General features: G+C 38.0%; 3 protein-coding genes across 3 annotated transcripts in view; 2 read left to right on the plus strand and 1 right to left on the minus strand.

The window, feature by feature from the left end:
• The first annotated feature begins 2230 nt into the window (after positions 1 to 2230).
• Positions 2231 to 13722, plus strand: LOC117992844 (xylosyl- and glucuronyltransferase LARGE1-like). Its single transcript, XM_034980555.2, has 13 exons — positions 2231 to 2488; positions 2679 to 3020; positions 4001 to 4199; positions 5008 to 5222; positions 6407 to 6736; positions 7326 to 7478; positions 7962 to 8139; positions 8656 to 8786; positions 9085 to 9240; positions 9613 to 9804; positions 10326 to 10418; positions 11244 to 11374; positions 11581 to 13722. Exons 2-13 carry the CDS (start codon positions 2793 to 2795, stop codon positions 11663 to 11665), a joined length of 2091 nt encoding a protein of 696 aa, XP_034836446.1. The 5' UTR covers positions 2231 to 2488; positions 2679 to 2792; the 3' UTR covers positions 11666 to 13722.
• A 39-nt stretch (positions 13723 to 13761) lies between these two features.
• Positions 13762 to 14918, minus strand: IFT57 (intraflagellar transport 57). The gene has a single exon (XM_034980556.2). It carries the CDS (start codon positions 14890 to 14892, stop codon positions 13762 to 13764), a length of 1131 nt encoding a protein of 376 aa, XP_034836447.1. The 5' UTR covers positions 14893 to 14918.
• Positions 14919 to 20765: 5847 nt separating this feature from the next.
• The window catches only part of LOC117992922 (myosin light chain kinase, smooth muscle-like), a 42450-nt gene continuing 39338 nt past the window's right edge, over positions 20766 to 23877 (plus strand). Inside the window, exon 1 of the mRNA XM_034980646.2 lies at positions 20766 to 21036. The gene's annotated coding sequence lies outside the window, so the exon portion shown is untranslated. The remainder of the gene's footprint in view (positions 21037 to 23877) is intronic.

The raw sequence follows: 23877 nt of genomic DNA on the forward strand, positions 1-23877 counted from the left end.
AATTTAGGCTTAGTAATAATTGTTAGTGTTTCTAAATACCTAGTATCCTTTTTATCTGATATGAGGCAGTGTAGTGTACCTAAGTGTAAAAGCACCCTACATTTACGTACGCCGTACTTTTTACCGACACTACTAGATGGAAAGCATGGTTGATTAACTGTACATATTTGCGTAAGTACTCCCTTAGGCAATTAAAAAATGTCAGGATTTGCGAATCCCATTTCTTACCTCGGTATATCGTAAATAATAGATTGACAAAAGATTCAATTCCCACGCTGAATTTGCATATTACACAGTCTTCTAAAAACCCTGGTATAGTACATTTTAAAATTGACAAATTTCTAGAGATATCCCCTTTACAGACTGGTAAACCCCTCGATGTTAACATAGTCGATATCCCATCGACTTCACAAACAGACAAACAAAGTAGGAATGAGCAAGCTTCTGTTATTTCAAGTCCTATAGATTTAGTTGCCCTTGCCAATTATCCCGATTCCTGACAAACAGAAGTCACCAGATTTAATTCAGCACTTCATTTTAGAGCCAACAACTTCTATTACTCATTACTCTTAACCACTGAGTCATAAATATATCATATATATGATGTCCCACATTTACTCAAATGTTTCCACAATAATTTTCAGAAGAAGGACTTGCTCATCGGGAGTCAGCGTGCTCAGTGGGACTACATCGAGAAGCTGTTTGCTGTTGATGGTGTGGCAGGTGTTGGATGGTCTACCAAATTAACAGACAAGCATGTGAAACCAAATTGATATGACAAGTTGAAGGCAAGTAACTGAACATTTGTTTTGTAACACTAGCTTTGTGATAATGTCCTTGCCATGGAAAAAATCCAATAAAACTATGGTGCGCCTTAGATGGTAGACCTTAGTTATTGGTACTAAAACTTCTTGTTTTCGTGGTGTCTATGTTATCACGTTTTTGAAAGCACTGTCTCTGAAACTATGGGTTGTAGACCCTGTTGTTGGTCAATTTTAAGTTTCAGCTTACAAAAATCTCATCACGTGATCACATAGACACCATAAAAACAAGAAGTACCAATAACCAGGGTCGGCGCCCAATAGTGTCGAAGATAATTATGAGCATACTAGGTGATGCCAGCGACTGCGTGGATTTTCATTTTTCAAAATCCCGCGGGAACTCTTTGATTTTCCGGGATAAAAAGCAGCCTATATGTTAATTCAGGGTATAATCTATCTCCATTCCAAATTTCATCCAAATCCGTTCAGCTGTTTTTGTGTGATTGAGTAACAAACATCCAAACATCCACACTTTCACATCCATACTAATATTATAAATGTGAAAGTGTGTCTGTCTGTCTGTCTGCTAGCTTTTCACGGCTCAACCGTTCAACCGATTTGACTAAATTTGGTACAGAGATAGCTTGCATCCCGGGGAAGGACATAGGCTACTTTTTATCCTGGAAAATTGAAGAGTTTCCACAGGATTCTTAAAACCTAAATCCACGCGTACGAAGTCGCGGGCATCGGCTAGTTTATAATATTAACATTAGGATTAGGATAGTATAATTATGAGCATAAAAGATAATTTTTTGAATAAAAATTTGAATCCTAATGAATTTCCAAACTACTCATTTAAATTCTTTAATTATATTTTAAACCCAATGTCTACTTTAAATCTAAATTGCATTATCAAATTTAGTTTATTAACATAATTATCTATAAAAAAATAACCATGCATTACAGGTGAAACTTGCTGTGCAAGTCTTCAGCAGAGATGTGGCCCACAGCTTAAGAATACAGATGAACACTTATCGTCAACTACAACTGGAACATGGTTATTGTCTATTCTAAATAAAGTTTTTATATTTTGATAAATTTGATTGATTTTTTTTGAAAAACTAAATTTCTTAATAAATTATTTGTAGGATTACCGATAAATACTGAAAATCGGTAATTAATAGCAAAACCGTTAAAATCTGTAAAAAGGACATCACTAAAAAGTTACGGTTTTCCTGCTGTCACGCCATCCCTAATTTACGACAATCCGGGCATATAATTGCTATATATTATATAAAGTTAGAAAGAGATGGTCCTGTGGATTCTCATAGTAAAAACCAATAAAATGTGAGACAGACGATCACTACAACAATGACAATTTGTTATATAAATTCCTTGCCTCCCACTTCCCCTTACTACTGAAACAAACATCGTCTATGGAGTTGGTGGTCTGTATCCTATATGTTATTGGTCTGTGTTGTCAAACACTTGAGCACTTGAGAGTTGAGTTAGCTACTATTCAATATTTATTTCTATTAATTAAGATTAATTAGGGAATTATTGTAGATATTAATTTACATTTGAATGCAAAGATCTGAAATCTTTCTCGTTAAAATGATCATGCATATTTCGAGTGACCTATTATAGCACCAGCAAGAGGCATTTATTGCGACATTTCAGAGTTCCATCAAATCCTTAGTCGCGTTCATTTCATCTATAACTTTTACGTAAGTAAATTGGATAGGTAAATTTAAAATAGGTATACCGCTTCTCTCTATTTACATAAACATTTTTGTGTACTGCCATGCCGCGCACAACCCTGGGTGGGTTTAAGATTTTTCAAAACAAAACTAAAAAAAAATAGTAAAAAATAATTATAAGTACGGACAAAACTCAAACACTTCCACTCTCCTTCAGTGTTGCAGAAGCCGGTGGTACAACTACTTTTAAAAGATGAAATCACAGAAGTAAACATGCAAATACTAAACAATCACAATATCTTGGAGGAAAAGTTGAAAACATGACTTTAAAATGAATTTCACCTCTAGGAATGTCTTCAACTGTCTATTTTTTCGACCCTGGCTAGGTGTGCCGTTAGGGATATGGGTTGCTGTATCCGTGGTCTATTATTGGTGGTTAATATCAAGAATTGATGTATTGGAGACTGAGAATAAGGTGATAAAGAAGCGACTCTCTCTTAACATAATGCCGAGATCTTATCATATTGCAGAGTCGGAAAGTGGTTATTCAGTTCCTCAGGTAAGTTTACTTCTGTTATTGTTCAACATTATATCTAAATATATAAAAGAAAAAGGTGACTGACTGACTGACCGATGTATCAACACACAGCTCAAACTACTGGACAGATCGGGCTGAAATTTGGCATTCAGATATCTATTATGACGTGTACATTCTTTAGGAAAGGAATTTTGAAAATTCAACCTCTAAGGCGGTGAAATAGGGGTTTGAAATTTGTGTAGTCTATGCGGACGAAGCCGCTAGCGAAAGCTAGTAAAAGATAAACTTATTGATTACAATTCTTAACACACACATTTTAAACTGAGTCGTCGAATTATTATCTGTCTGTTTTGCTCACACTTACAGGTCGTAGGTAAGTGCAAGCGAAACAGACAGATAACTTGATGACTCAGTTTAAAATGCGTCGACTATAACTGCCCATAAATAGGTTTACATGAGACCTAGAAAGCAAAGGATAGTACTTAATATATGTGTGTAATTAATTCTGTGGGCGGTTCTGTAGTAAATAAAATTAAAATAATTGTAATGGTATATTTGGCTAAAAATACAAAGCGCAGGCCACACTATAAGCTAAGCTAAGCTAACTGTGTATAGTTTTGTTCACATATCTGTGGTGTGGTTTTAAATGAACTATGTGAGCTAGGTAACCTGATGATGCCAGCTAAGCCGGCATCGACTGGCTACTTGTTTGGCATGCACTGTCTATACTATTTAAGTATTCTGTACAAGCTTATGGCCGTGACTTTATTTGCGAGCATTACACAAATTTCAAACTTCTATTTTACCCCCTTATGGGTTGAATTTTCAAAAATCCTTTCTTAATGGATGTCTGCATTTGCTAAGAAATAGCTATTTGCAAGCCTTTCAGACCGATCCAACCAGTAGTTTGAGCTGTGTGTTGATATATCAGTCAGTTAGTCACTCACCTTTTCCTTCGTCATATTTAGATTATGGATCAGAACTTTTAAGGAATTTTTCAGATCCCTGACACATCGGGCACTCTATGTGAAACAGTGCACATAGCGCTGGTGTGTATGGGCAAATGTACAAGGCTTATCACTCCCATGCTCAAATCCTTGCTGCATCACCGTCAGAACCCCTTGCACTTCCATTTCATTGTCGGTACAGGCTCACAACACACTATCAGCAAACTGTTTGATACGTGGGACTTGCCTGATGGTAAATATCTTTACTAATTAATTGTTAGTAATGTTGAAAATCGAGTATGTTTTATCACATTTTAACTGAAAGAGAAATTGTGAGAGCCGTTCCTTTTTCCAAATCGAGAAAGAATAATAAAAATCATTTATAGGCCATGGACTTGCAACTTATCATGTTTACCTGCTCAAATACTATACAGGGTGTAACCAGAACGCTGGCAAAAACGAAGACAGGTGATAGTACTGAAGATTACTGATATGATACCATAAAATAACCGCAAAAAAATCTTATTATTCTGTAAAAGTTTACGTTATATTGCAAATACAGACTGACGCCAGAGGTCAACGAACGTTACGTTAATAGGTCACTCGGAGTCAATGCCGCGTCGTAAGCGGGGCATTGACCCGAGTTTTGCACGCTATACATTGCGGGTTTGAAAAATACTATATTGGTATTGGATTGTTTTAAGTAGTATAACAAAACGCTATGTTTTGGTTACACCCTGTATTTACCTAGTGCTAAATATAGTTTTAAGATTCAGACACATTTATGCTGTATCTATTATCAGGATTGGTTGTGATGTTATGTATAGGGCATGGCTCTATTGTATAAAAAAACAGTCAATTTCAGATTTTTTACTAAGGAACACCTCATATAAGGGGACAGCGTGACACTTCACAAGATGGCGGCGTTAGTTTCAATTTTGGCCACGCGCCAAAAAAGCCTTGTCGCACTGTACCATTGTCAACCAATCAGAATCTCCTTCTAAATGCTTTAAAAATAAGGTTCAAATCCTACTAAGAAGCTTGAAATGATTGTTTTTCAGTAAATTACACGTGTTACAATGTCCAGAACCGACTATCAGAAGTGAGATGGATACCAAACAGGCATTATTCCGGCATCTATGCACTGGTCAAGCTTCTCTTCCCCAGCATACTACCCAACTCACTGAATCAAGTGATTGTACTGGATTCCGATTTGACATTTCTATGTGATGTTGCTGAGCTGTGGCATATGTTTACAAATATGACGGACGATCAGGTAATTACATTAATTATTAAGAAAAGTCTTCAGAATATTGCATAAATTTTGTGAATGGACACACTATTTTTGTGATGTCATGTCAAAACTATGCTTTACCCTGAGATTAAGGACTACTACCCGTGCGCAATAAGTTGAGACCTGGGGGCGGTGACGCCACAGACGCGTGGTTGTACTGTAGACAAAAAAAAATTACAACAAGTTTCCACCCGCGACTCTGCAATTTCAGTCCAACACTTTTAACACGAGATTTCTCTCTCCACTTGTTATGTAAAGTTTTACCCTTCATTATAACAATAAACTTAACACACAAAATAACAAGCAGTAACTCTAATAACTATATTAACGAAAAGATTATAAAATCGGAGCGCGTCGTCGTTGTGTGACGTAAGCAAGTACGAGACTAAGATGTTAAAAAAATAGCGTTGTCTACAGTACAACACGGGAGCTTGAGGGGAAGTTACAGGGGAAGCGGGCGGAGGGTTGCATTCCAGGCGAGTCTCAACTTATCGCGCACGGGTAGTAAAATCGTATTTTTGAAATGACAATTGACACATAGATAAAATATCCTTTCTCAAAATTTATGCACTATATTGATCAAATGTCCTTTCTCAAAATGTATGCACTATACTGATTTTTGAGCCATCAAAGTCACATCACCCAAGAAATATATTTACGGCGGCGCCCTCCTTTACATCTTTTATGAGAAAGAGAGAGATAGAGTCAACACCATAGAAAGAGAAACGCCACAGGCCAGAGCACTGTGCGAGCTGAATTGCATTTTATTATGTCATAACAAGAGTCACTATTTATTGAAACATCTTGCGGAGTGAGCCTCCTGTACTTGTAAGGTGTTTATTTAAGTATTCTGTGGTATAAGTCTCGCAAATTGCTATTGCGCTGGAACCATGTCTCATTAACATCGAAATGACGTGATTTTGACGACAGCCGAAATAAAAATATACCATCAGCTCGAAACTTCACTCTAGTGGTGACGTCACTAAAATGGCGGCCACGCGCATTAGCAATTTGCTGGACATATTTTGGTCTTTTTTTTATTTATTCAGATACAAGGTAGCCCTTGACTGCAATCTCACCTGGTGGTAAGTGATGATGCAGTCTAAGATGGTAGCGGGCTAACCTGGAAGGGGTATGGATTTTAACCAAAAACATTGATATTCCAGTACATAGGTTTAGTGGAAAACGAAAGCAACTGGTATTCCAACACTGAGACCCGCTGGCCGGCGCTCGGTCGCGGTTTCAACACCGGCGTAATGTTACTAGACCTGTACAAAATAAGGAGAACCACCAACTGGACGGCCACGTGGCATAAAACGGTCAAAATGAACTTGGACAGGTTAAAGGAAACCACGCTAGCTGACCAGGACGTCATAAATGCTATTATAAAGATGAATCCGTACATAGTTTATAGTATAAGCTGTCAGTACAATGTCCAGATGTCCATGCTGACGCTAGCAAAGAACTGTTACGGAGAGGATGTCAAGAATGTTAAGGTAAGATTTATTTATGATTTTTAAGGTTCCGTACCTCAAAAGGAAAAAAGGAACCCTTATAGGATCACTTCGTTGTCTGTCTGCCTGTTTGTCTCTCCATCGTATCTGTCAAGAAAACCTATAGGGTACTTCCCGATGATCTAGAATCGTGAAATTTGGTAGGTAGGTCACAAGTAAAGGAATAAATCCGGAAACCGTGAATTTGTAGTTAGTTAGTATTTTCAATATTCTGAGCAAGATAACTATACCAAGTGGGGTATCATATGAAAAGGCTTTACCTGCACATTCTAAAACACATTTTTATTTATTTTTACCAATTATAGTTTTTGATTTGTCGTCCAAAATGTTAAAAAAATACCCAAACGTACGGAACCCTGGGTGTGCGAGTCTGACTAGCACTTAGCCTCTTTTTAACACTGACTTCTACTAATACAAGTACGCTGTACCTGCGATTGATGACTTGTTTTTAATTAGTTTTCCTGTTCCTTGTTTTTAATTGGCGGTGATAGCACTGATAGCAGCAGTTGTACCAACATTAAAATTATCTTAGGTTTTTTGGATAGACAAAAACGTAACATTTTAATTTCAGATAATCCATTGGAACTCTCCCAGCAAGTACAGCATCAGGATACGAGATTCGGATTTTTTTAGAAACATGCACCAGTCCTATGTCAATTTTGATGGAAATCTGCTGAGGGAAAAGCTGCATAGATGTTCACAAACAGAGGTGGTCACTTACAAGGTACATTTACTTAGGCCGCGATTACACCTGTAAGTTTTACTCGCGTAAGTAGCTTACTTACGTAATTAACTTACAACAAATGTACTAATGTAAACACATTTACATTTAGTAAATTAATTACGTAAGCTACTTACGTGAGTAAACCTTACAGTTGTAATCGCGGCCTTATATGATTAAAGGAATCATTTGTTTTACATGTTAGTTAAAGAGATATTGTGGCTAATTCCGTTGTACATAATCTCTAAACTAAACTAAAATGGCGGCACGTCTAAATCTATTGCTATCCCTTTCACAATGTTGCTTGCGGAAAAGGATAGCACTAGATTTAGACCTGTTAATTTAGTTTAGTTTAGAGATTGTGTACAAAAGAAGAGAATCTGCCCCATTTTCTTAGTTAAATATTTTATTTATTTTAAATAAGATGATGCCTGCGACTCATGCCTGGATGTTTTCTTATTAATCAACAATCTGAAAACCTTTTAGATGAACCATTCCGACTTATGTTTGAGCTTCCGCGCAGCGCAACGGATTAAGCTGCGCACACACGTGTATTACATGGACTACAATTACATGGACATAGACAACTTCGATGTTACACTCGTGCTGCAGTTGTCGATGGATAGATTGCAGTTCTTGGAGAGATTGGTCAAACATTGGGAAGGTATAAGAAATATATGAAAATAGATTTATTTTTAAGTTATGAGATAAAATAATAATAACTTAGCCAAGAATACAATAAAATATAAAAAATCACGAGTAGTAAAAGTACGAGCGAGTCCAGACTTATTGCGAATAATTTCGACCAACATCTCAAAAAACTACCACTCAATTGTTAATCAAGGGCAGGATACAGTTAGGGCAGTACTTCTTGAGACAGCACGCATTGTGAGGAGGTTCCTCAACCAGGAGCCCTGAACACACCGGCAGCTTGGGTCGTTTTGATCATATTTTTGTTTCTGTTATTTTTTTGTTGTATCTGTTATTTTATTTTTTGTTGTTCTTGTTATTCCATATTTTTTTTGTCTCTGTCGTTTTATTTTTTGTTGTTTTATTTTTGTTATTTCTGTAATTTTATTTTTGGGAACATTTTTAAAAATATGCATGTAATGTATCAAATGGAAATAAAATTAACACCTTTTCTCATATAATAATAATATTTTTGAAAATCCTATTCAAGGTCCGCTGAGTGCCGCAATATATCTATCGGACTGCGAAGTCACGAAATTGGAGAGTTTTATACGAGATTGGTCTTCAACACTTAGCACTAGGACTAATATTGGCTACCATTTAGTTTTCAAGCACGATTCGGTAAGAAATATTTTTTTCTTAGATAGAACTCGGATGACGGAAGTGCAGTGCGTAAGTGTGTCTGTCTGTCTGTCTGCTAGCTTTTCACGGCCCAACAGTTTAACCGATTTTGATGAAATTAGGTACAGAGTTAGCTTGCATCCTGGAAATTGACATAGCCAACATTTTTATCCTGGAAAATCAAATAGTTCCAACGGAATTTTAAAAAAAACCCACGCGGAAGTCGCGGGCATCCTCTAATTCCCTATACTCGTACGCCCGGTCCAGTCTATGATCTGTATAGATATAATTTTCTCAGTTGCATTACCCAGTGAACTACCTCCGGAACGTGGCCCTCGAGAACGTGAACACGCCGTACGTGTTCCTGATGGACGCGGACTTCGTGCCCATGGCGGGCCTGTACCACCATCTGAGGACCGCGACCAAACTGATCAACCCGTATCCTCAAAAAAAGGTAACAATTTAAAAAAACCCATTACAAGTTAGCCCGTGACTGTCTCTCGCACCTGGTGGAAAGTGAATGATGCGGTCTAAGGCCCTTTTAAAAATTACATCTGTAATTTTTACTCACGTAAGTAGCTTACAAGCTTACATGATTAACTTACGACAAATTTACTAATATAGGCATAGGCTCTTCCAGAAAAAAACAAAGAGTATCTACGTAACAGGAATCATAAGTTATTTATATGTACCCCTTCCCCTTACAAGTTAACCTGCTTCAATCTTAGACTGCATCTTCGCTTACCACCAGATGAGATCGCAGTCCAATTTTCAATTTTCGCTTTAAAAAACCCTTTGAAAACCTTGAACTATTTACTTTTGACAGTGCCTCGTAGTGCCAGCATTTGAAACGCAAAGGTACCGCGCGTCCCCGCCAAGGTACAAGAAGGAACTCATGTCCCGGCTGTCTCTGAGACACGCGGCCGGGGACGTAGCCCCCTTCAGAGCGCGAGAGTGGCCCAGGGGACATCGAGCCACTAACTACAACAAGTGGACCACTTCTAAAGCGCCTTATGACGTAAGGATTCCTTTTTTCAACCTTTTGTTTTTACGTATTCCTGAAACTCTAGAATTAAAAGCTAGAAAAAAAAACTCAATCAACATGGTTTATTTTTAAACAATTTTTATAAAATTATATAAAACTTTTATTGCTTGAAATAATTTTTTTTTAATTTAAAACTTTCTATTTTTGCTTTACTAAAGTCCCTCCTCGAGTTCTATGTACAAAATAGTGCTTGTTTATTAATCTATGATGCCCAATACGAATGCTTACAATTCTTTTATTGATGCACTACCACATACTAGCTTACAATTCTTTCATTGATGGACTACCTTGGCAAACCCCTTTGTCGACTGCGTAAACTTTTTCTGAATGAATTTTGACTTAAATGAATTTCCCTTTGTCTGTTGTGAAAATAATGTAAATTTTATTTTTTTGCAAGATTTAGCGATACCTAAACAAAATCAAATTTTCTGGGAGCGACGCGTAGAATATAATTATTAATGTTATCGCCTGGTTAAAATTAAACGTTATTTTAGGTTGAGTGGGAATCGGATTATGAGCCGTATCTAGTGGTGCACAGAACAGTGCCCAAGTATGACACACGGTTTTCGGGCTTCGGGTGGAATAAGGTAACCACAATTAATGACTTTTTTTGTAATCATTTACGCTCGTTAGGCCGCAGATATACCTGTAAGTTTTACTCGCGTAAATAGCTTACATGACTTACGACAATTTACTAATGTAAACACTATTTTAACAATACTACTCATTACAGTAGTAAATTTGCTGTCAATTTGTTGTCAAATAATAGGGTCTTGGACTGTACGTAAGCTACTTACGTAAGTCAAACTTACAGATGTAATCGCGGCCTTTGATGTAGTAGTTAAAATGTGCGACACTTTCTTCTATCTATCCCCGAATATATCTTGTCGCGGAAACTACTTTCGATAGAAACTTGATTGTAAGTCTAAACAACATAAAAGTAGCAACTCTGATGTACGTTTGTTATAAAATCAGAAGGCATTTTAAAGATATCTGTGAACATGATAAAAGTGCGTCTGTCTGTCTGCTTGCTTTACACAGCTTATCCTTTTTACAAATTTGGACAAAATTTAGTACAGGGATAGATTGCATGATCCCGAAACGGATATAGTCTTCCCTCGAGTATAAGAGTTCCCTCGGGATTCTTAAGGGCCCATCAATTTTACCGATTTTTGGTTGCTTGCGTCCTGAAAATTCATATAGTAGGCAACTTTTGATCCCGAAAAAGCAGAGTCCCCACGGGATTTTTAAAAAGCCTAAAGCCACGTGGACGAAGTCGCGGGCATCTCCTAGTATCTAATATGTGTCTTCTGATTTTGATTGGACAATATTCAGATGAGAAGCAAAGTGCGTTCGTTTGTAGAGAGCGCTCGAGTTGAACTTCTCTCAACATGGACTTACCAAAATTCCAGGTGTCTCACAGCGTAGAGCTGCGAGCTCAGGGGTACAAACTAGTCGTACTACCTGACGCGTTCGTCGTACACACTCCTCACGCTCCCTCGCCTGACATCACAGCGTTTAGAGCCGATCGACATTACCGCATGTGAGTATATAACACTTAGTTATAACCATTGACTTGACCATATCTTGTCATTTATATCGATGCTTATAACTGAAGATTAGTACAAAGGGAAAAATCCGAAAACCGTAAAATTGTTTCTAGAGTTTCAAGTAGTAGAATGATGAAGGGAGTAATCTCTTTATTCTGTGGTATATTTTTGCCATCAATAAACGTTATATTTTTTCTAGCTGCCTCGAACTATTGAAGCATGAGTTTTTGGACGACCTCAAAAGAAAGTACAACGTCAGCCTCGATGATAATCTTAAAACATAGCATTTAGATATATTCGCATTTTTGTATATTTTTAATCAATCATATATGAAAATACAACGTAATAAGACTTATGTATATACTTAGTACACGACAGGTCGAGATGGCATTCGGGGAGGGAACGCCCCGCACACCCACACAGCCCCCGCGCTAACCCGGTGCGGGCGCGTGCCAGTGACGTGCGGGGCGTCCTCTGCCACATACGCCGATACGGTATTTGACAACTAGTCAAATCAGTAACTTTTTATCAAACGTCAAAACGCGCGCTTAGTATGCGAGATTCTAAGAAATACCGGTGTGTGACGTCACAATCATTTGACGTGCTTTTTTAGTTTAATCGATAATTTAAAATGGTTATTACACTTAAAACCAACAAAGGACGTGGATTTTACGTATTTTGGAAGACCCTCTATTTAATAAATACTGAGAAAGAATTTATTTTTGATGTAGTCAAATACCCAATTGCCATCTCAACCGGTCGCGGACTATATGTAGCCTAATATTCTGACTTTTAAGTATTATGTATAATTATAAGATTTATATTTTGCGTCAAAAAAACTTAAATGGTCTACAGGGACCGGTAAACCACTTCAGCAAATGCGCATAGTCGATTTATAGAGCTTTTTAATCTGTATGTTATTATAATTGGCACTGTACCTACAGTGCGACAAGGCTATCTTGGCGCGTGGCGAAAATCGGAACTAACGTTGCCGTCAAGTGTCCCCTTTGTTCTTGCTTGAAGATTCTAAGCCTTTGTTCTCCAACAGCGCCCCCTGTCAATGTCATTCAAATTCCAAGACAGCCTTGTCACACTGTCTTCTTACTCCCTGTCAATATTGTGACTATGTTTATAAGAAAAGTGAATATGCATCCATGTTCATAACATTTTATTTATTGAAAGCAAATATTAGGCATTTCGGAATATTATTTTTGTATTGCATATAAAATTATTTCAATCACAGTATTAATTCCCAAACGAATTCCAAAGAATATAAATACTCCAATTATTTACACAATAATCTTAATAAAATCATTTTTTTATTAGAACTTAGAAAGTAATTATGTCACTTTTTAAACTAATTAATTATTATTATTTATTAATTTATTTACATGGATTTTTACTATCAATATGTTTTCGTATTCCTAAACGAATTCGAAAGACTATGGAAAACTTGATTTAATTACAAAATAATATTGATGAAAATAGAATTTTATTTATTTGAACTTAAAAACTAAGTAACTTTCAATTATTGAATTATCATGTATAGTTAACTAAGTATCTACATATTATTATTTGTATTGTATGCAATTTATTCGTATGCATTTTGACGATCGAAATGTTTTCGTGTACATAATTGAGCTAAGTAAAAAAAGAATATTCGTCGCACAAAAGTTATTTATTCTCTGAAACTTTGAAAAAGCTAGGACAAGGTTATTGAACAAACAAAATGGCACCGACTCATTGGTGCTTATGCACCAATGCAACCTCAGTGACGTCTGGATTTCAAACGGGTCGTTCATTAGTATCTAAGAGGTAGCGCTGATTTATTTGGTTTCTAAACCGTGAAAAATTTTGTTCGCCATATCTTGTCATTTATATCGATGTTCTTGCTTAAATTAATATTTACGTAAGTACAGCATTGTTACCATTTTATTTTATTTTATTATTTTACATCCATTAATCAAATACTCATAGAATAAAAATGTTATTATTGTCAATTTTTACGTGATTGTAAAACTCCTAAATATTAGTCGTAAGCTATATTCATTTTTTATCATTAAAAAAATTAGATCGCATGTTCCTTTTAAATCCAAAACATATTATATTTTGTAAATGCAATACTCTTATTTTACTGAAAAAATATATATATATAGTCATAATTATTAAGTGTTGTTATATAAATGTATATTTTTCTACTGTAAAGGAAAAGTCGACTTTTGTATAAAATAAGCTTATTTTACAAGTTAGTTTAATATAGCGCACGCTAGCTGTATTGCGTATTGGTTATATTATTTTGTACTGTTACAACATATTATTTATTCAATAAAATTTCTTTTTTATTAAACATTTCTTTTATTTATTAGTAAATATTACCTAATTAGTAAACTTCAGTATTAACTATTCTAGATTCAGCGTTGGCGAAATAATTGTTGCTTTTCGGATTTTCCTTCGATATTAGTAGCCATAGCAAGATTATAATCTGGAAGTCTAGTTCCTGAATATCTTTCTTCAATGTTTCTACTCCCTTTTTAGCTGTGACCAATGGAGAGTTATCATTCATTGACGATCCTTTAGATTCAGTTCTCTGCTTTATGTTGTCTACTTTAGCTGTCAACTCATTCAACACCTCTTGCCTTTCAGTCACACCAACACTAACTTCGTTGTATTCATTCGTAACTTTGGTTAATTCATCGAGAAGTCTCCCATATTCTCGTACTAAAGGTTCGAATTGTTCATTCAAAATATTCTCTCTAGCTGCTATTTTGTCCATTACAGAACTGATGTTGCTGTGAAGTTTGTTCAATTGTGTTCCAGTTGTTTTGAATCTATCAAACAGTTCGTCACGATATGATCTCATTTGACCATGTCTCGCCCTCCAGTCTCTTCCATCGGCTGATATTTTCAACCTTAACGCTGGAGCTACTCTCTCCAACTCCAATTTCCAAGCTTCCCAATCATGTACTCTATTACCTAAATTATTAATCTCCTTTTCCTCTGCATTACCAAATTCCTCACCCTCTGATTCGCCTGAATAAATACCCATTTCATCCTCAATTTTATCCAATATGATCTCAGTTTCATCTTCTACTTGATCTAAGTCATCAACTGATTCTTCTGTATCGGGGATGTTCGCTATAGGTTTCTGCCATTCAAAGTTATGTACTTTCAAAGCTTCATCAGCTAATACGTTTAAGATGTAGCACACTTGGTTTCCATAGCCTTGCTTTAGTTTATGTGAAGAGAAGTCAACTACTATTTCTTTTTCTCTTAGTACATCTAAAATAGAAGCTGTGATAGAATTGGGATCGTCTTCTTCATTGGGTTGTTCGAATTCTTTGCCAGTTTTCCGTATCAGCCAAGCGGCGGTGGAGGCGAAAACGAAGAACTGTTCACCTGGATTCGTTGAGGTTATGAAGTAATAGCGACTCATTGATTTCATTTTGATTTGTGGACGTAGTTCTGTATCTATTTTTAGAATACGCAGCTTGTCCATGATATTGAGGTCCATGGTTAACGAGAGACCTTCAGAGAAGGGTATTCAGAATAACACTTGAGGAAGAGTGGAACTAGAAGGCAGAACTATTAAACTCCCTCTTTGCTTACTAATATTGATGCTTTTAACACTATCTTCACTTTAATGGTCAGTTAATCTGCAGATATCTTCTCAGCATCGACGTTTCTCAGTGGTTAGGTATCCTAAGTAGGAAACTTTGTACCTATTCGATTTCGTGCGAATCTTTCCAAAGAACAGCCCCTGTTTTTTGAAAAGAAAATGTTTGTTTATGTTTTGTCACCATGGTAACTGAAAACAAACAGCATTGCTTATTTGCCGCGTTGATATGTTATCGTGGCAACATCACAGGGCAAGGTCTACGACTCTCTATAGATAAATCGTATATATATGCACAGATCTATGCGATTTTTTTAATACATTAACTATTTTCAATACTACTTTAAACGTTGCATAATTATTATTATGACTAGTTAGCCAACATTTAGTGCACATCTGTGAACTTAAACAGGATGACTTCGCGCACTCTCATAGTTAGATGGAACGGCAATCCGACATAACCCGAGAGAAATCCGACGCAAGACCAACAGCTTTTCTTGCTCTCCGAGGCACTATAACTGTCAATTTCAAACTTCGGGTTTGGTTTTTCCCATACCATTCATCCAAGGTTTTTCCTAAGAATTTCTGACAAAAAAGTTTTCGGCATGCCCCGGGACATCTCAATACAGTATAAAATATGCAACGCTTATCACGAAGAATAATTTACGATGCGGCATACGCGACAGGTCGAGATGGCAATCGGGGAGGAGACGCCCCGCACAGCCCTCACGCTAACCCGGTGCGGGCGAGCACGGGTGGTGTGCGTCCCCCCGCCTCATACCCCGATTGCCATCTCAACCTGTCGCGGACTATAGGTACGCAATGCTTCTGTTTTATTTTTCTTTGACTATGGGGAGTTAATGGTGGTGGTGAGGTGATGCGCGCAGTTTTAGCGTACTTAGGGGCATGTGGCGTGTTTATAGATGTAGGTACCTAAATAAAAGTACTAACTCTGTTTGGGAAAGATAAAGCTTATAAATTTTTGGCAGCTCGCCCTAATTTTATTTCGACACTCAATAGGTACAGACTACAGAGACAGTTTTTTCAGGCCCGGCACGACTCTAACGCATGGCGGATTGATTTCTTTGCCAATCAAATTAAATTATAATGATTTACGCTTAGATTAAGGAACTATTAACAACTATTGCAAGTACATAACTATTTGCCGTGTTTAAACTAATAAAGAGTCAAGAGTGAGAGTCAAGAAACCTATAGGGTACTTCCCGTTGACCTATAGAATCATGAAATTTGGCAGGTAGGTAGGTCTTATAGCACACGTAAGGGGAAAAATCCGAAAACCGTGAATTTGTGGTTACATCACAAAAAAAATTAAAATGTGTTCATGAACAAATAAATAATTAGTATTTTCCACTTTCAAAGTAAGATTAATATACTAAGTAGGGTATCATAATATGAAAGGGCTTTACCTGTACATATTCTAAAACAGATTTTTATATAGATACGACTGTAGTACGGTCAGTACGGAACCCTCGCCGCTCGCCTGCGCGAGTCTGACTCGCACTTGGCCGTTTTTAGGGTTCCGTACCTCAAAAGGAAAAACGGAACCCTTATAGGATCACTTTGTTGTCTATCTGTCTGTCTGTCAAGAAACCTACAGGGTACTTCCCGTTGACCTAGAATCATGAAATTTGGCAGGTAGGTAGATCTTATAGCTGACATTTGGGGGAAAATCTGAAAACCGTGAATTTGTGGTTACATCACACAAAAAAAATTAAATTGTGGTCATGAACTAATAATTAGTATTTTCAACTTTCGAAGTGAGATAACTATATCAAGTGGGGTATCATATGAAAGGTCTTCACCTGTACATTCTAAAACAGATTTTTATTTATTTTTATGCATCATAGTTTATGAATTATCGTGCGAAATGTCGAAAAAATACGACTGTAATACGGAACCCTCGTTGCACGAGTCTGACTCGCGCACTTGGCCGGGTTTTTTAATTGCCTAGTACCTACCTATCTGGAGTTTTATAACATCTCTAAACTATTATTCAACGGTTCTGCGGTTGCAAGCATTATAATTGATTCGGATAGCGTATGCGGTTATCAGCCTTTAGAAGGATGCGTGACTAATCCCTGCTCTGTGACACACGGTCGTACGTAATGACGAACAATATTAGGTAAATAGGTAGTCTGAAATATGGAAATATGGAATTTTTGTAAATTCGTTCGTCACTATATCAACCTAGGTATTTAACTTGAGGTACCTCTACATAGTACGCGACAGGTCGAGATGGCAATGGGGGTATGACTTATGAGGCAGGGGGACGTCCTGCACACCCACACGTTACCCACGCTATCCGCACAGGATTAGCGCGGGGTCTGTGCGGGTGTGCGGGGCTTCCCCATACCGATTGCCATTTCGACCTGCGCTCGATCCCGCGCTATCCCAGTGCGGGATAGCGAGAATGACGTGTGAGTTTGCGGGACGTCCCCCCGCCTCATATCCCGCCATCTCGACCTGTCGCGTACTATAGAGGACATTGCAATTTGCGAGTCATGTAGGTATAAGTTTTCCCGTGTACATATTTTCCTACCTAATTTAAACAGACTTTTCCCGACTGACTGACTGATCTAACGACGCACAGCCTAAACCACTAGAACTGGGGTTTCAAGGAAAACGGCCTAAAACTGTGCTAAAAAAAGCCCAATGTTTGTGATTTTGATCCAAACGGTACGGTAATTTTACTAGTTTCAACCGCTTTCATTCAGTTTTTTGCTCCTTCTGTAAAAAATTCGTGTAATTCTTGTTTTTTTGCTCCTCCTGTATATAAATCGAGTATAATTCTTGTAATCACACCAGTTTGTTCATCAGCTTTTTTACACTTATATTTTTAGAGTACCGTATCTCCAGAGAAAAAAGGAACACGTACCTATAGGATCACTTCGTTGCCTGTCTGACTGTCTGTCAAGACCCGTCAAGGGAACCTATAGGGTACCTATCCTACAATCATGAAATTTGGCAGGTAGCAATCAATTCTTATAAGTAAGGACAAGTAAGAGAAATATCCGGGATCCGTGAATTTGGGGTTACATCGCAAAAAAATATCTAAAACTGTTTTTTCTTGTACTCCGACTCGCACTTGACCGGTTTTTTTTAATTCATTTTAAATGTTACGACAATATTTTACTGTTATTACCTACACTTTTCACAATAAAATGGTCTCTATACTGTAATTCTGTATGTCACTTCCGTGGCGCCAAAGACGCGCCTGCGGTCACCTTGTGTGTACTTACAGACAGACATAGTTTTATTTCGGTGATGTTATGTTGTATCAAATCATACACAGTTAGCGTGTCCAATAATATTATCTCTAACTAGCTTATGCTCGCGACTTCGTCCGCGTAGACTATACAAATTTCAAACCCCTATTTCACCCCCTTAGGGGTTGAATTTTCAAAAACCCTTCCTTAGCGGATGCCTACGTCAACGTCACGGATGCGAGCATAAGCTAGTTAACATTAAATAGATACATATTTTATTATTTTATAGTAAGTACTTACAATAAAATTGTCTGAATCTCGAATGAAACTTTCTAAAAGAAGCGCCATTGTTTCGCTTCGCGTTATTCCTTAACGGAAATAGTGATTCTGATAAAAAGTCACTCTTTCCGTAGAAAGTAACAATAGATTGATAAGTACAAAGCCTTTATTCATATCTTGCAATATACCATCATAGGGCTTCTAGTTCAAGTGCCAGTGGAAAAAACGGGCCGAATTGAGAACCACCTCCTTTTTGGAAGTCGGTTAAAAATTGGACAAGACAGGTTATGTTTACTTCTACAGGATATATTTACTTCTACATCATTATCATCATCATCGTCATCAACCCTTCCACACGCCACTCGTCTGATGTCGTCCGTCCTCCTAGTGGGGGGTCTTCCAATAGTGCGTCTTCCGGTGCGAGGTCGCCATTCCAGTAGGTACCTTGGGAGTATCAATGCATATTTTTCATTATGACCTGCCAGTAAACAGGTTCCTACCTAGCTTATGCCTACCCTGGCTTCAAACCCTGTGCACGCCACTGCTTGGGACCCCAACGTCTATCGGTATTACGAACTATGTACCCTGCCCATTGCCACTTCAGATTCGCAACCCGTTGAGCTATGTCGGTTACTCTAGTTCTCCTACGGATTTCCTCATTTCTGATTTGATCACGTAAAGAAACTCCAAGCATAGCTCTCTCCATCGCCCGCTGAGTGACTCTGAGCTTTCTTATGAGGCCCATAGTTAGCGACCATGTCTCGGATCCACATGTCATCACTGGCAAGTGGCAACACGCACTGTTCGAAGACTTTGGTCTTCAAGCAGTGAGCCTTCGCAGCAGTCATGTCAAAAAGTATGGGCACCATTGATATACCTACTGTACCTAAATACATAGGTAGGTAAGTATCAATATTATCAATGTAACAACTTGTTTCCTACCTAACATACTATCTTGTGGGCAGCTGGGTACACAGCTGATAGCTTCCACGCAACTTTAATGGCCTCGACTTAGTGTGTTTTTATATTATCACTTTCGAATATGGCAAAGTCATCATCATCATGATCAACCCATCGCCGGCTCACTACAAAGCACGGGTCTCCTCTCAGAGTGAGAAGGGTTTTGGCCATAGTCTAACACGCTGGCCATGTGCGGATTGGTTGACATCTTTGAAAACATTATGTAGAACTCTCAGCCATGCAGGTTTCCTCACGATTTAAAAAAAAAAAAAGAATATTAGCCATGTTAAATGACTACTTTCCTCTCCAATTAAGCGTCAGGCTTGTGCTAGGAGTAGGTACAACAATAGTGCAACGGGCGGGGTTTGAACCGTCGACCTTTCGGTTTTCAGTCCACTCCTATACCGGTTGAGCTATTGAGCCTCTAAATGTTTATGTTTTCCTTCACCGTTAAAGCAAGTGATATTTAATTAATTAAAACGCACATAACTCCGAAAAGTTAGAGGTGCGTGCCCGGGTTCGAACCCCCGACCTCCGATTAGAAGGTGGACGTTCTAACGGCTATCACAGCTTTTTTGGCATGGCAAAGTACTTTCTATTTACCGAACTTCGAGTTTTTAGCAAAGTAACCTATCTCCTCAAATTTTCCCACCAACTTACCAGCACTCCAATATAAAGTCATTCATATTCCTCCATAGAGACAGTATAGACCATAAGCTACGCAGGAGCTTTGACAAATGCTAAAGTTCAATGCACCAAGCGAAACTTTCAACAAGGCCAACATTAAGCAACGTATGCGGCCAGCGTTTGACGGGGAGGCTGTCTGCTCGATTTCACATACCAAACAAAAAAACCGGTCAAGTGCGAGTCAGACTCGCGCACTGAGGGTTCCGTACTACAATCGTATTTTATCGACATTTTGCACGATAAATCAAAAACTATTAATTATGCCTAAAAATAAATAAAAATCTGTTTTAGAATGCACTCGTAAAGCCCTTTCATATGATACCCCACTTGGTATACCTAGTAATCTTACTTTGAAAGTTGAAAATAGCAATATTTATTGAACACATTTTAATATTCTTAAACTTGTGATGCAACCAAAAATTCACGGTTTTCAGATTTTTCCTTCATGTCTGCTGTAAGACCTAGCTTTCTGCCAAATTTCATGATTCTAGGTCAACGGGAATTTTACTTAAGTACTTAGTACTTACTATAAAATATAAAAAGTTCCCCAATAAAGAACGGCTTTATAAGTTTATCTCGTATTACTTGGCGCGATAAAATTAGATTCGCCGGCGGCCGTCGCTTGCGCAGCGCCAGTCGGCATCCAGCGCTCGCGACGCGACGGCGGAGCGCTATATTCCAAATTCAAAAACATCATTTGACAAATTGTTTTTTTTTTCGCGTCCAGTTGCAGTGTTACGATTACGAAACGTAGCCGTACGATTTTGTCTTTGGTGCCAGTGCGTCATCATCGTGTGTGTGCGTTCGGTTTTATTTTGTGTTTTTTTAAATACGATTCTTATTATTTGTGTACGCCCTTACCCATGTGTTTGAGCTGAAGTTGCAGAAGGTGAGTGTACTTATAAGGTTCTAAAGTTGACTTTTCCCGGACTGCATGTGATGTGGTGGCGATAATTTACACGGAATTCTGTCTAGCGGTCACATGCGTTGACTTGACGATCGCGAAACCGGGCCTACTTACTTTAACCTACCAATGTTTTTTAAATTTTAATTTTCATGGTCATTATAAAATTATTGTTGTTATAACGGCTATAGAATACACACTGAAAAGTTCAACCGTCTACCTATTATATTCATGAGATACAGCCCGCCGACAGACAGACGGAGGGACAGCGGAGGCTTAGTACCTCCTACCTAGGGTGCCGTTGGTACCCGAAATGCTGCAAAAATAACCTTTCATGAGATACAGCCCACTGACAGACAGACGGACGGACAGCGGAGGCTTAGTAATAGGATGCCATTAGTACCCGGAATGCTGCAAAAATCATCGTTATGGAACGTTCAAACATGCTGGTCGGATAGGTAGGTACAGTGCGCGGCAGAAAGTAATGTAGGCACCTACATCGACCTTTAGAATGATATACCTATAGCAGATTTGTAGAGCACTGTCTCTGTCGTTGAGACCGACAAAACGTCATATTGGTGACGGAGACAACGCTCTACAAAACCGAAATGTCATTCTAAAGGCCGATGTACATTACTTTTTGCCGCGTACTGTAGGTACATAGTCAAACGGATCAAGGACCTCGAAATTAAAAAAACAACAGATGTATGATTAGTATTCACAACGTTACCCACTCCGTGGAAGCATAGGCAGCTTGTAAGGATGTTCCACGTCATGGAACTTATATGTATAGTGACACGTAAATACGTAAGAACGTAATAATAAGAACCTACCTATATAGGTAATATACTCCTATCTATGGGCCACTTTTTATCCTGGAAAATCAACCGCGGGATTTAAAAAACAAATCTTCATGAATAGAATAGAATATATTTTTATTCAAGTAAGCTTTTACAAGCGCTTTTGAATTGTCAACTAGTTTAATTTACCACTGGTTCGGAATGTCGTTCCTACCGAGAAGAACCAGCAAGAAACTCGGCGGTTGCTCTTTTCAAGTGATAAATTTACAATATTATTATACCGTTGTACAAGCAATTGCAACCCCGTGCATTGCTGGAGCGAGTCAAATCATGTATCATGTATATGTAATCATGAGTATCATGAACAAAGACGCGGGGATCGAACCTATTTCGTACAGATATAGCTTGCAAAGGCTACTTTTATCCCCGAAAAGCGTTCCCACAGGATTTAAAAAATCCAAATCCACTCGGACGATGTCTGGGTCAGATCTAGATAGGTACCTACCTACGTATATTGGTAAATCATCGGTAAATTAATTAAAACGAATGTTGCAAATGTTAAATTCCTTAAGATGGATGAAGACGTGGAAATGGAAATCCAACCCCTCCCTGGCGCAGTGGTGAGCGCTGTGGTCTTAATAGTGGAAGGTCCCGGGTTCGATTCCTGGCAGGGGTTTGGAATTTTATAATTACTAAAATTTCTGGTCTGGTCTGGTGGGAGGCTTCGGCCGTGGCTAGTTACCACCCTACCGGCAAAGCCGTGCCGCCAAGCGATTTAGCGTTCCGGTACGATGCCGTGTAGAAACCAAAGGGGTATGGGTTTAATAAAAACTGCTATACCCCTTCCAGGTTAGCCCGCTTTCATCTTAGACTGCATCATCACTTGAGATTGCAGTCAAGGGCTAACTTGTATCTGAATAAAAATAAAAAATAAAACCTATTGGTACAGATATACCTAGCTTGCAAAGGCTACTTTTTATCCCGGAAAATCAAAGCGTTCCCATAGGATCTCAAAAATCTAAATCCACGCGGACGAGATCTGGCTCAGCTAGTTCTGTTTATTGGTAAATCATCAATAAATTAATTAAAACGAATGTAGCAATGTTAAATTCCTTTAAAGATGGATTGGTAGGTAGGTAGGTATGTAAAGTTTTCGCATGATAAACATTTTCGAAGGCTGTCGCTATGGAAAATAACCACGAACCAGTATGCCGAACTTCAGTATCAATGTAAATAGAGCGTATTATTGTTGAATATAATTTGCGAATCGTTAATTCTGGCGACCGGCATTAATTAGACAACTTTCTCGTTATTTGCGAAGGCCAGCGAATTGTAGATGTAACAAGTAGGCCAAGTGGCGAGTCATAAGAGCGAGTCATTTCATGACAAGGGTATAAGCACTGAGGTCTCATAAAGAAAAAGAAGGAAAGAAAAAACACCAAGTGCGAATCAGACTCGCGCACTGAGGTTTCCGTAACTACAAGCATATTTTGTCGACATTTTGCACGATAAATCAAAAACTATTATGCCTAAAAATAAATAAAAATCTGTTTTAGAATGTACAAGTAAAGCCCTTTTATATGATACCCCACTTGGTATAGTAATCTTACTTTGAAATTTGAAAATAGCAATATTTTGTTCATGAACACATTTTAAATTTTTTCTTGTCATGTAACCACAAGGTTTTTAGATTTTCCCCCTCATGTCCGCTATAAGACCTACCTTCCTGCCAAATTTCATGACTCAACGGGAAGTAACCTAATGCCTATAGGTTTCTTGACAGACAGACAGACAGATAACAAAGTGATCCTATCAGGGTTCCGTTTTTCCTTTTGAGGTACTAATCCCTAAAAAAAGTTTTATTTTTATTCACCTGCCACACGTCATCATCTTACCGTATGTAATCTACCCCGTTTCCTCCAAAACCTGAATAATGAGCTAAAAGTCACTCTCTCCCTATTTCGGTAGGAAATAGGATCGGTTTCATCTCGGTAGGAGAGGCATTTCGAACCAATGCACAGTGGTA

Source organism: Maniola hyperantus, chromosome 22, assembly GCF_902806685.2.
Source record: "Maniola hyperantus chromosome 22, iAphHyp1.2, whole genome shotgun sequence".
Taxonomy (NCBI): Eukaryota; Metazoa; Arthropoda; class Insecta; order Lepidoptera; family Nymphalidae; genus Maniola; species Maniola hyperantus.

Excerpts from the sequence above, each read along its gene's own strand:
- IFT57 (XM_034980556.2), bottom strand. The coding sequence starts at position 14,892 with ATGGACCTCAATATCATGGACAAGCTGCGTATTCTAAAAATAGATACA.
- LOC117992844 (XM_034980555.2), top strand. The coding sequence starts at position 2,793 with ATGAATTTCACCTCTAGGAATGTCTTCAACTGTCTATTTTTTCGACCC. Across the intron at positions 10,419-11,243 it reads CGGGCTTCGGGTGGAATAAG|GTGTCTCACAGCGTAGAGCT; the intron begins GTAACCACAATT and ends CCAAAATTCCAG. Across the intron at positions 11,375-11,580 it reads GCCGATCGACATTACCGCAT|CTGCCTCGAACTATTGAAGC; the intron begins GTGAGTATATAA and ends TATTTTTTCTAG.